Source organism: Phyllostomus discolor, chromosome 4 (genome assembly GCF_004126475.2).
Source record: "Phyllostomus discolor isolate MPI-MPIP mPhyDis1 chromosome 4, mPhyDis1.pri.v3, whole genome shotgun sequence".
Taxonomy (NCBI): domain Eukaryota; kingdom Metazoa; phylum Chordata; class Mammalia; order Chiroptera; family Phyllostomidae; genus Phyllostomus; species Phyllostomus discolor.
In genome coordinates, this window is record NC_040906.2 from 182,493,771 (window position 1) to 182,507,341 (window position 13,571).

Here is a 13,571-nt window from a genome sequence, read left to right on the forward strand (position 1 = left end):
ATGATGTGGGGAAAGAGCCAAGAAATGTAAAGCAACAAGCCAGAAAGGGGGGTGTGCAGTGGCTCATAGGAGAGCAGGTGGCCCAAGTTCCACCAAAGGGAACCGATGCTACTCAGACCCAAACAACTGCTACCCAGCAGGAAAGCAGGTCCCCTACTGCAAGGGGACACAAGGGTATGCTCCTACATCCCATTTGTCAAGTTAAGATGGAAATCCAGGCTTTTATGTTAAGTCTTTTTGTTTTAAAACTCTGGCAACTGATAGAAACGTATGCAGAAGTCTGATGATTTAGTGACTTACCACATATTTATACTACGGGACATTATCTTGTATTTTATTGTTCTGTAATTGCTTTCTGTGTTTATTTGTTTCCCCTAATAAACTAATAGTAACTTGAAAACAAAATCCTAGCAATTGATCAAAATTTCTCAACCAAAACGACAGCCTAAACAAACCTCTAGTGTGGGCTAGGATCACGTAGAGGCCATGCCCCTGCGCACAGCTTCCTCTGCTGGCGCGACCTCGCTCTTCAATTTGCTGCCTGAACAAACCCTGTGCGTTCCTCGCAGCTCAGCTCCACTCCCCAGTGAAGCGTCTCTGAGGCTGCTTCCGGAGGCCGCTCCGTGTTGTGGCCTAGCGTTCCCGGGTCAGGCTGACGTCGCACAACTCCAGCCCCTCTGCCCCTGCCCCTGCCCCTGCCCCATCCCCATCCCCATCCCCAGCCCCAGCCCCAGCCCCAGCCCCCTTCTAAGAGTTCGCAGGGATTGTGGGACGAAGCAAGGAGGTACTTAGTAGCATTTTGAGAAAAGAATTGCTGAATTTCTTCGGAGAGAAAACCAAAACTCGGATAAACTGAATAAGATTATAATAATAATCTTATTAACCCAAAGTAAAAACTAAAAAAATTCAAAGAAATGTTACCGAAAAGGTAACTTTTGATTTTTACTTAAAAGTCCGTTGTTAAGAAGGTAAAACACAAATTTTGTTTCTTTAGATATATACTGGGCCTTAGAATATCACACTGTAACTGCGGGTTACAAAAGAAACAAGGTTATGAAGTCACCTAAGTTAATTCGAAAAGCAGGGCTTCTAAACAAGAAGTCACATATTTATAATGGTTTTAGAAGAAACAAACATCCTCTGTTAAACAAAAATGATTTATCTCAAAAATCCTTTCTGACCTATGATATCAAGCCTTTTCTCGAAAAACATGAACACTATTTATAATTTCCCTTTATTAAATTTTGTTCTTAAAGATACTTAAAAATCGAGCCCTGGCTGGTGTGGCTCACTGGATTGAGTGCCAACCTGCAAACCAAAGGGTCACCAGTTTGATTCCCAGTCAGGGCACACGCCTTTGGTTGTGGCCCAGGTCCATAGCAGGGGATGCACAAGAGGCAACCACACCTTGATGTTTTTCTCCCTTTTTCCTTCCCTCTCCCTCTCTCTAAAAAGAAATAAAATCTTTCTTAAAAAGATACTTAAAAATTGACCAAAAATCTTTAATAAACAAGAAAACTTCATTTTGTAACAGTGAGAGCTGTCAATAAATAAAAGAGATTTTTTTGTTTTTTTTTTTCAATTACTGGATCCCTAAAGTAGGCCAAGGCAGAAATATCCAAGGCTGATAACTGAATTTCCAAATTATTCCACAAGATGGCAGCATGTAACCGAATAACCTCAATGGCAAAGTGGTGGGGCTGTCTTCACCAAAAATAGAACAATGGAAACCCTTTCATTTCATGTTAAGGTTTCAAGTCAGAGCTTTGGTAGCTCATTTCGTAAATGTGTTTCCATGTATACTTCATTATTTTAAGCCCAGTTTTTAATGTATTCTTCCAGAAGTGTGTAAATACTAATATTAGGTATTTTTTTTAAATATTGTAATTTTCTCTGTTCTAACTTTCTCCAAATTCTTCTTAGGATCGAATTCAGAACCTTTACATACTTACTAAAATCCAGGAAGTGCCCCAGGCACAACACAAACATTGGCCTATTTGTCTCTCTGGATAAGTTATTTTTCCCCATTTTACAGATGAGAACACTAAAGAGAAAAGATCAATGGTTCACACCAGGGACTCCTTACTGGCTAGACATTGCCCACCCGCTGAGCAGCTGGAGTCTCCCTGGAGCCCTTTGCTGTTGTCTGTGTGTGTGGGGGTGGGTGGGTGCCGAGACTTTCAGCTCTTACCTCCCTTTGTTACCAATTCACAGCTCATGTGCTGAGTCGCCAGCCTCTGAGCCCCCGCCAAGCCTGAGCTTTGGGACTCATAGGAATGCACTTACCGCTCACTCATTCTTGATGCCTTTACCTGACAAGTGGTTCCAGGACCTAGTGAGTGTGCAGAAGCCATACAATAAAAACATGGAGAACTCTCTGTTGTGGGACATTGAAAACACTCCTGAAATCTATATAAACACATAGCTTCAAGTTTCTCTTACATCATTTGGACTCCTATCTTGCTTTTCATATTTTTCTCGATCATAAGCCATTTTCTTCAGCAATTTCTTCACTGTCTTTTTATCCTTTTTAAGATTTTCGGTGTTTTGCTTCCTCACTTGGTTGACAAGAAACTTGGGAATCTATGGAGACATGAAATTAAGTTTGGAGAGGAAAGAGAAGCGGCACCATTTACAAACTATGGAAATAATTTCATTTATTTATTTAATCGGAAGAAGTAAAGGTTTTGTCTGTTTGACGAGACTGTGCCATTGTGTGTGCACTGTTCATCAAACCAGTCAAAGGAAAGGCATTGTATTGCCCATTCACCGCGTGCCTGGGGTGTCCACAGGATGCAGTCTACCACCTATCTGTGTAGGTTCCCAGAGAGGTTTGGCGTGGGTCAAGGACATAGTGGCCTTCATCTAGGCCTGGTATGCTAAGGCTGGAGACAGCCTGAGGTGACTTGCAATGGGAGCCACCACCTAGGTGGCTGGTCCCTTCAGTGGCCACCTTTCCACAACCTAGCCTCTGGCTAACCCACAGTCCCCTTCTAATGGCCAGCTAGCCTCTCCTGGCAAAAGAGAAAGAAAAAACTTACAAACACACAGGAGCTGACAGGTGTCTAGCAGTAATCCAGGAACAATTAGTCCTCAAAAATCACATTAGCAAATAAAATATTTTAGCAAATAGAAATAATAAAATAGTGTTGCCACTTAAAAAAATGAGGTTTAATAAATGGATATTAATTTTTTTTAAATCACATTTGAAATCACCTACCCGGTTACCTCCTTATAGAGAATATAATAATTAATAAAAAGACTTCAGAATCTAGGTATCAGCACTCATTAACAGAGCTTAAAAATATATATATACTTACTGTCCAAAGAAGTTTTTGATACTTAATCAGTAAGTACATGATGTTAGCTGTCCCGGCTGCCATCACAAATTCTCGCTGTTCGCTGGACTTCAAACCCAACCCATGACACATGAAGAGATTCGGGGCCATGACCATTGCCACATTCATGGTTGTCATCTTATTTTTCTCTTTATTGTCTATTACTCTTTGGAGAAATTCAAGCAGGGCCTAAAACAGAAATGAGTCTGAGATTTGTGTTGTACATAAAGGTAAGAGATTAGAGCACTGCAGCACAAGGGATTTTTATTTAGTTAAAAAAAAAAAAATAAGTTGTGCAAAACCATGATCAGCCAGCTGACATGCAGCAGGCCTTGTGACCAAAGCCTCCCCGTTCAGTTAATTTGCCCTGAGCAGGTGCTGTGTCCGTACCCAGGGCTGCACTGCTGGGGAACAGGGCAGAAGACACACGTCTGAACCAAGAGGTAGGGACACGCATGGAGAAGTATCAGACCAATAGTCTTCCAGAGCCAAAAAGCACTGAAAAGCCATTTAAAATATCATACAACTATTCACTTGCTTCAGGAATGTGTGCTTTTATCTCCAGGAATTAAAAAAAAAAAAAGATTCCTTTAAAAAGGCTCATTTAACCTCAGTTTCATTTGCTTTGGGGTACCCAATAGCTAGCTGACATGAAATCTGAAACAATGGAGATTATGACAGCGTGAAAAGTGAATGAAGAGAGACAAAGGAGAGAGTCTTAAAAAATGAACAAATGAATAAAAAGGAATTTTTTCACCAGAATAAGTTAGTTTATCCTCAGTTTGATGCCACCCACTTCTGACCTCTACTGCCAACATCAGGTGTGCTCTGAGCCTGTCCTGCCCCAAAGCCACAGGCAGGTGACCCTCCTCCCCATAGGGCTTAAAGCTCTAAGTTCTTCTTTTGCCTTCTTTCTTGAATTATTTGGGTCCAGACCAATAGCAAAAACCGCACAGGTATTCAATGTTCTCTGAGGGCGAGGCATTGTTTTTCGCACATCAGGGAGCTCATCCCACTTAATCCCTCCTGGAGAGAGAGGCTGCGATTGCCCCCACTTGCAGATGAGAAAGCAATGTCTGAGCCAGTGCACGCGACTTACCGGGGGTCATATAGGGAGCTACCGGTGGAGAAGCAATTTAATGTCAGGTCTATTGGGCTTTGGTTTCTGAACTCTTAGCTACTAAAGGAATCACATTTTCTGATTTAGCTTAAAATCCCTACCTGAAAAGTGTCAAGTAAACTACACCAAAATGAAAAAAGCAGGAGAAAGTATTCATCTTTCGGGATGAAAGTATTCATCTCGCACCCCCCCACCCCGAAAGTACACAGCATTTCGGGGTGGGGGGGTGCGAAGGGTAGGGGGGGACCTCCCAGCACGTTGATCTTGAATGAAATTTGGCTGCTATATAGATCTCAAAAATCTGAAACAAATTAAAGGCATAGCCTTAGTATCTAACAATAAGATTTATGTATCTAATTTCTGGTGCAGTGCTCAGAAAGTTAAATTGTAATCTGAGCATGACTTTTTATAGAAGTAATACCTTCTCAAATGAGGACAAAAGATTAATTGGTGAGGTTTGGAAAAAATATTTAATTTTTTCCAGAGGGCAGAATAATTACTTAGGGATCAGTGTATCTCTTTCTTTATGAGCATAAATTACAAAGATTAGGTAATGAACCATTTTAATCATGGTATGCATATACAATAAGATTATTCAAAATATTACTCTCAGAATATTAGAATGTGTGTATAGACATAAAATTAATAAAATGTTAGCCTAGCCCTTGCTCAAAGAACTTCATCTTCAAATGTACTTTGTCTTCAAATGGACTTTAAGAACTGCCCTTTTAAAAAGTATTTATCATTGGTCTGGTATCTTATAGTATCACTGGATGCATTCTCCGAAAACCTAGTTTAAATTCCAGTACAGTTACTTACTTGCTCTGTGTGATTTTAGCATATCTTTTTGATATGTCTGCTCTTTGAAGCCTTCCCATTGGCTAGGTGGAAGTACTAATCTCCTAGCCTGCCAGGACTAATGGACCCAGTGTATGTTAACCAACTTCCTCAAAAATTTAAGACTAGAGCTACCATATGACCTAGCAATCCCCTTCTAAGTATCTACTCAAAATTTTTAAAAACACTTATTTGTAAAGATAGATGTACCTCTGTGTCCATTAACCATTACACACAATTGCCCAGACATGGAAACAACTGAAGTGTCCTCTGATGGATGACTGATTAAAGAAGCTGTGGTTCGTGTATACCATGGAATGCTAATCAGCTATAAGGAAGGATAACATTCTGCCCCTTGGGACAACATGGACAGATCTTGAGAGTATTATGCTAAGTGAAATAAGTCAGAAAAGAACCACATGATTTCACTCATATGTGGGGTATAAAAAAGCAACACATGAACAAACAAAACTAAATAAACTCATAGACAGACAACAGAATGGAGGCTACCAGAGGGGAAGAGGGTAGGAGAGGATGAAGAAGGTACAAGGGGTCAAGTACACGGTGATGGAAGGAGACTGGACGTTGGGATGTGAGCACACGCAGAGCACGGAGATGTTGTGTTATGAAGTTGTACACCTGAAATTCATACAATGTTCATTGGCTAATGTTACCCCATACACTTAATATTTTTAAAAACTATAAAAAGGATAAATACCAATAATCATATTTATATGGATTCATTGTTGATATCTTAACATCAGTCTGTGTTATTCTTCTAAATCAAAGAAAGGTGTGATCATTGATCCAAATGCACAATATTCCCAGGTTAAAAAAAAAAATCCCTGGTCAAGCAATTTGCCCAAAGACACCCATAGCTTTATGCTTAAGCAAGGGCGTGGTGTTTCACACGGCGCCTCCGAACCCTTGAGTGTGCTGAAGAATAGTCTACACCTGTCCCGCACAGAACCCTGGCCCTCCCAATGCGACTGATGGGCAGCATGAGGGCTGCAGACACTGGGGAAGCTCCTCTTGCGTGTCCTGGAAGTACCTTCTAATGGAGTTTCCCTGGTCTTCTGTGGAACTGACTTTAAGGGTCTATTCTCTTAGGTACGGCATGCTTGTTTCAGTGTTTCTATTATCAGAATTCTTGTTTGAAACCTTCATCAGAGCTGGCTAATTAAGCTCCTAAAGCTTATGTAAATTAGTAAGATGACTTGTTCGTGTTTTCTGATTTTTCGCCCCCCACCAAAGTATTTCCAACCTTGCTTATAAAATTGTACTCCCAGTAACTTATATACGAAAATTAAAACTACCCAAAGTTTTTAAAAATATATTTTGAAACAGAATTTGTAAAATAATGTACCTCAGATTTTGAAGGTCAAGTACAAAAAATGAGTTCTAGACCAGCCTTGCCTAACAGTAACCATATCGGAATAAGCATTTCTTCCCATGACTGGTTGAACTCATTTGAATTCAGGCATATTTTAAGTCAATCATGTGTCTTTGAGTTCCCACCTTATATTGGTCATTCACAGGGCCGCACACAGACAGCCACCTTTATGTGAATAAGAAAAAAATGGATTAAACTCCTCTTTCCGGGGAGTTGAAGTCCTGAGTTTGAAGGGCACCGCTGGCAAGCAGAGAACAGACTTAGAAATCAATCCCCACTTTGTCCTGGGCCAGATGCTCCTGTCTGACCACCAACTGCACCTCCTTGCACAGTTGCACGGTCACATAATATTTGAATGTGACCCTCTCTGGAGTTGGCCTCTGCCCCAAGAACAAAATATTACCCAAAGCTGCGTTCTCAGTGATTTGTTTGACAATCATTTAAGCCACAGATTGTTTGGGGTTTTTTTTTTCCTGACTTAGTGATGAGAATAACTCTTTGGAAGGTCTCCTGTAGCCATGCAGTAACCCTCATACGCTGCTTTAATCCAGATCAGTGCAGTACTACTGTTCATTCCCAGGGCATTAAAGAAGTACCTACTACTCACCTAGTTTCAAGTCAAGGAATTTTAATGAGATACAGGAAAACATTTCCAAGATTTACCAAATGGTGGTTTTGTTTCCTTGACATGAAATTTCTTGACATGATATTTCTTTTTAAATAGGAAGAAATGTAGGGAGTAAAAGGGTAAGGGTCACTCTCTTAACTGTATAAAAAAAATCTTAAGGCAACAGTGAAACTTAAAGTGAATTATACTTTTGAAGTTTTTCTCCTTTTGTTTTAAAAAGTTTGCTTAAACTTTTAAGCAAAAGTTTAAGCAAACTTTTAACTAAATGCTTCATAAATCTATGAACTCTTATCATTAAGGAAAATAAATCAATATGGAGCAATACACTGATTATTATAAAAGACTATGACAACACTTATAATAAATGGTATTAAATCATATAATATTATACCAAAACACTTTGAAATCATGATATAAATCAGCAACTCAGGGTAAGCCCTTAGGTAAGTAGAATTTATTTGAGTTGGTCTATCTTTTGGCTAACCAAACATCATTTTAAAAATCATTTTTAAATCATCATAAGTCATCATTTTAAAAATCAACATGATGACTTATTCCAAATTCCAAACAAATGTAACATTTAGTTAATAGTGGGTTTTATGTGATGACTCAGGATTTTCTTTGTAAACATTCATTTTTCACCTTACTAATACAGATTCATTAAACAAAATTTGGAAAATGCAGAAAAATAGAAAGAAGAGAAAAAAGTAGACAAACCCCATGTCCCTATTAACAAATGAACCTCAAATCATCTGTTTTGGTAGAAGAAATGGTATAGTAAAAATTAAAACACAAAATACCATTAGCACCACTAACGTAGTGCGTAAGTGAATGAAGAGTTAGACTTTCACCGTCTCTTAAAAACAGGTCCTTTCTTTATGCATTACTACTATTACTTCCATGACAATAGCATACTGTTTTTGCAGTGAAGAAAAGGGACTCTGCTCCCCGCTCCCAGCGGAGGGATACGGAAGGTAAACAGGCCTGCTGACCTTCAGTGTGTCTCGGTTCGAGTCGGGCAGGAGGATGACAAGGAGGTTCAAAGCCTGTAGCTGTTGCTTCTTGGTTGGAAGATCTGCAGACAGATTAAACAAATCGGAACTCTTTTCTTTACTGAACACTTTCCATTATTTTCTTTTTTTCATTTTGTGAGAAAAAAAGTTATTTGGAATAAACGTCCCTGTGAATTGTAAGACGGTGACCGAGCAGCAAGCCTTACTGTGAGAGTGTTTGCGGGCGATCAGGGGAAGCAGCTGCTGCCTCAGTTTCCCTCTCAGAATCCTCAGTTCCCACGTGATCACGTGCCCCATGACCTGGCGTTTGCTGACACACAACAGTGCGTGGACAATCATTTCACTTGCTGCATGGGCATCATTCCCCCATAAAAAGGCCTGGAAGACCGGACCCTGCATGATACGGTGTCAGGGTGAACCCGTAACAGCCAAGCCTGTTTCTTTTAATGGTGAGTGCATAAATCAGTGGTGAAAGTCCATGGGTTCCTACAGGAATGTGGAACAAGAGCCCGGAGCACACCGGGTGTTCAATAAACAGCAGTGGAGTGAACCGGGAAACCAACCAGCAATGAAAGAGTGGAGGAGGCATTTATCATTTATCGTTTTGGGTAGCCTATATCCCGCTTAACACTTACAGATATTTGGAGTCATTCTGGCATTTGTTTTTCAGGGATAAATTTGGTCCTTTAATCCTCGTCCAAAGAGTGCGTGTAAAATAGCACAACTCAACCATTAAGAAATATTTTAAGCAGATGATTTCAATCATGTCTGCCCTGGAAGTTCTGAAGAAATGTTATGCTATGACCCACAGGAATCCTCCCTCTGTGACATGCTTTAAGAATAGCCAGGCACACATGGAATATTATGCGGTCATTAAAAACTGGCATCTCACCATTTGCACAGCATGGATGGACTACAGGGCAGCAGGCTAAGTGGAGTAAGTCAAAGAAAGACAAGTAACATATGATTTTTCCTATATATGGAATCTATTTTTTTTTAAAGCCAAGATCATAGGTCCGGAGAAGAGATGGGTGGGTTTTGCTGGGGCAGGGACAAATGCGTGAAGGGGCTCCAAAGGTGCAAACGTCCAGTCACGGCATAAATCCATCATGGGGAGGTAGCACAGCACATGGTGGCTACAGTTCATAATGCTATGTCGCATATTTGGAAGATAATAAGAGAGTAGATCTAAAAAGTTTTTCATCACAAGAAAAAAATGTCCATCACTATGTCTAGTGATGGATATTAATTAGACTTACAGTGATCTTTCACAACATATACAAATATTGAATCATTACCTAGTACACCTAAAACTAATATGGGATTGTATATCAATTGTACCTCAATAAAATTTTAAAAAGGAATAGCCGGGAATGGTTTTGGTTGACACTGCAGCTCATCATAATCATTAATCGTGCCCATTTGTACTCTCAAATGTGTCCAAATTTGCAAGTGAAACATGTGGTCACCAGAATGTGACATCTTTCCTTTTCTGTTGGCCTCTGTGGACTATAAGGCATAATTATGCCAGTACATAAATCTCATATGATCTCTGTGTTCAGTAGAAAGGAATTGAGAACTATCTGAAACATTAATTTGGAGCTTGCCCAAGAGTACAAAATGGCAAGATTTAAGAAGTCTCTTGTCGTCCACCAATGAGGCAGTCACATGATTTGTTCCGTGTTTCTGCAGGGCCATTTCAGAGAGTTAATTTTTCAGAAAATAACCACAGATGCTGCCCCATCTTCTCGTGCTTTTATGATAACTGTTAATCCACAGCTTCTCCAGTAAATGTTGCTTTTAACACTTGGCAAGGAAACTGTATCAGAGATCTTACGTGACTCATTCTATTATAAGAGAAATGTGAAGCTTCCAAATTTTAACATGAAAATATACTGTATTGCTTAAAGCGCATGTAATTAATTTGTACCCAAAGAGAACATTCTGCTTTCTGTTTACTCCGAGATGTGTATTTATAAAGGAAAAGGGGATCGCGTGGCACCCGTTGACATCAGTGAGTCAATATGTGTACCCAAATATATCTGGTGACATTCCCTACGATGCAAAATGTTGCTAAAACAATTAACAAGGATGGCAGAAGCGCAGAGATTGCCTCAAGGAGAGACAAGACTTACTCTGGACCGCCTGAAAAGCTTGGAGGTACTCTACACTGAGCAGCGGCTGGGGCAGCTCCCGGATGAAGAGCTTCAGCAGGCTAGCCGCATCATGCTGCTTGACACTTTCCCAATTAAAAGCCCCTTCATAAAACTTTGCTTCTAGTTCTTGGCAAAGATTCTGAAAGGCAGAAGAAAAATAAAAAGGCTACCAGTAAGTGCATTCTTTTTTTTTTTTCCTGCTGAGAATGTGATCCACTTCCCACTTTACAAACGATTCTACTTTTTAGAAAGACATCTGAGAGTACCAAAGGCCAACACTTCTCTGTCATGCAGCAAAGTGCTACTTCCCCTACCCCCGGTGTGCTTCGCCCAATGAAAATGATACCTAAGCACCCCACCCCCCACCCAAATTCAGAAACTTGACATATTTCTGGATATAAATCAAACCCTAAACAGTTAAAGGTTTAATTGAAAGACTAGTTAAAATCATCTTTACGTTAGGGGGGATTATTTAGATGCTATAATTTTTTGTTAAATTAAAAGAATCATTTAAAAAAAAAACAGTATATGTTTTAAGTCATTTAGAAGTACATTCCATAGCAAAAGGCATAATCCATCCCTGGGCCTAAAGCAGAAGGCTACTCTGATTAGTCACCCCTGGGAGAGGGAAAACCAAACTCTGTGGCTAATGAGGCATGAAAGACATCAATACACCTGTCTTCGACGCAGGGGCCTTAAGTCACGTAGCACCCTGCTGCCGGCTGCAGAAAGCAGTTTGATCCGTGTAGAATGAGAAATATCTAGTTCGTTTACCTCAAGGACTCTACGAGTTTTGCCAGACAAATTATTAGTAATAAATCAATTTAGTTCCACAATCACTATTTTCTATATGCTTTCTTACTGGGGTGTAAATCTTATTGTGTCAGAAATCTTTCCAAGTCCCTGTCACTTTCTTCTATTATTTGAAACTGTTATCCCAAATTAATGTCCTTTGTTCTTTTTATAAGGTAAATCTATTACACTTGCTCTTTCTAATTCAACTCCCTTCTCTACCCCAATTATTTCTGTAACTAGTGAGTACATAAAGGTAAACTTGAAAACAGGGAGCAGGAAAAAGAGAGGTGGGCGGAGAGATGGGTGAAAGAAGAGGGAGTGGGGAGAGAGACACAGAAAGGGAGAAGAGTCTAAGAAATTTGGTGGGGCAGGGGAGAAAGACAACCGCAAGTTTTGCATATTATTTATTTATAAAGGACCAATTCCTGCATAATTTGGTCTGTGACACGGGGCTGACTTGAAGAGCACAGCTGGCTGAGCTCACTTCATTGACCTTCTCAGAAGCTACACTCAGTTGAACTCATCCTTCTGCCAGCAACCCAGTCAAAATATTTATACAACACACTCTAGATTTGCCATTGTGTACTTAAGTAAACGTGTTTATGACTTGTGAGTTGGCCATTACATTCTGCTAATGAATGCTGTGAACAGTGAACTGAGAAGAAGTATTCTTGCTGATAGGGGTAATACGAAGTCACGTTACCTGTTTCTGAGTCTGTCTCTGTACGAGAATGTACTTCTCAACAGAACTTATCTCAGAATCACATACCATGTCCATGATTGACTGGTGGTGAAATTGCCGTAGGTGTTTGCAAACGAATGGAGACAATGGCAACTTATCAAACTCACAGAGCACCAGAAGGGTTTCGGGACCTCTGCGCACCAGACACCAAACCCAGGGGACACGGGCTGAATGAAATTTGTGAGCAGGATATATCAGGTTACTCGGAGCCGATTAAACTGAGATTGCGATGCAGTAAGAGCCAAGTAGGCCGAAACTAGCCTCCTAAATTGAGGAAGCTTATCAAAATAAGCAGGTGATAGAAATGTGGGATGTATGAATAGTAATTCCACTCCTGGCAGCTCCACAGCCACAGTCCCAGGCAAGGAGGGTGTGCACCCCACAAGAGTCATTTCTTTCTGATCCAGCACTAAAGATGTCATATGGGATAGGTCTTAAGGAAACAGACAGAGAAAATCTCTTCCCTCTACCCAATTTCTCTTGGATTTGCAAACTCAGGAAGACAGAATATTGAATGTGGACAGTGACTTGTACTATCTCAGTTTAGAGCTACAGCTGAATTTGGAGGATAAGGTAAAGAAGATTGTTAACGACTGTTAATCAAAACTTTCCTAGATGAAGTTTCCAGACAAAGCTACATTTCCAAGAGGCTCCATGAAGTGCAAATTCCCTAAGAGGCATATGAATTATGCATTGTCTGTGGGGTAGTTGCGCCTAGACCACGCACACGTTGGATATTTTATTCCCTGGATCAGAGCTGGGCGACAGAGAGAAAGGGAGGAGCATACACAGTATCCTAGGATAGTGAGAAGGAAATGCCTATGGAGAGAACAGGCAGCGGGGGAAGGGAGCAAGGGGGTTCCACCCAGGACCTCTGGGAATGACCTGTTTTACAAGCCAGACTCGCGCTGCCCTGAACCCAGTGAGACAGGGAGCTGTGCAAGTCAGGAAAGTGGCTGAGAGAGTCTCATTTTGGCAGCTCACTGAAACAAATTATGTCAAGTCTCCTACTCTGCTCAGCTAATGGAGTTTATCATCCTACCTTTTTAAAAAACTCAACTGCTATTATTCATGCTGACTAAATCTATCACCAGCCCCCTATTAATATTTTGACTCATCATGTTCTCTTCTCATTAGAAGGATGAAATTACTCTTGTCTTCTGCCTGTTGACTTCTGTTCCTATGTTCTGTTTGCATAGATTATCTGCCCTTTTGTTTATCATAGTATTATTATAGGTAATGTGGTGATTTTCCAAAAAAAATCAAAACTTAATACAATTTAGAAAAGACTACGGAATAACTAAATATAAGCTGAATGTCAAGAGGCTTGATTGCTATATTTAATCCACTAACAATGGGAAAAGGGGGTGGAAGGGAAAGTTAGCTTTTAAAAATGCAAAAGTGTAATTAAACAATGAAGTTTTACATCAGTAGAACCAAGGGGTTTACCTTGATTCTAACAGCAGCTCCAGGTATTCTTAAGAGGCCTTCTGTTTCCAAACCTCCCTCTTCAATTCGAGAAATCAGCTGTGTATAAACAAAAGAACAT

General features: G+C 40.2%; 1 protein-coding gene across 3 annotated transcripts in view; it reads right to left on the bottom strand.

Moving 5' to 3' along the window:
- Nucleotides 1–13,571, bottom strand: part of ARHGAP18 (Rho GTPase activating protein 18) — a 171,645-nt gene that overhangs the window by 17,538 nt on the left and 140,536 nt on the right. For all 3 annotated transcript variants that reach the window (XM_036024690.1, XM_028509130.2, XM_028509129.2), the window contains exons 8-12: nucleotides 13,472–13,549; nucleotides 10,465–10,624; nucleotides 8,309–8,391; nucleotides 3,321–3,527; nucleotides 2,443–2,583 (exon numbers count right to left, since the gene is read on the bottom strand). In XM_036024690.1, coding sequence (XP_035880583.1) covers nucleotides 2,443–2,583; nucleotides 3,321–3,527; nucleotides 8,309–8,391; nucleotides 10,465–10,624; nucleotides 13,472–13,549 — 669 coding nt within the window. The remainder of the gene's footprint in view (nucleotides 1–2,442; nucleotides 2,584–3,320; nucleotides 3,528–8,308; nucleotides 8,392–10,464; nucleotides 10,625–13,471; nucleotides 13,550–13,571) is intronic.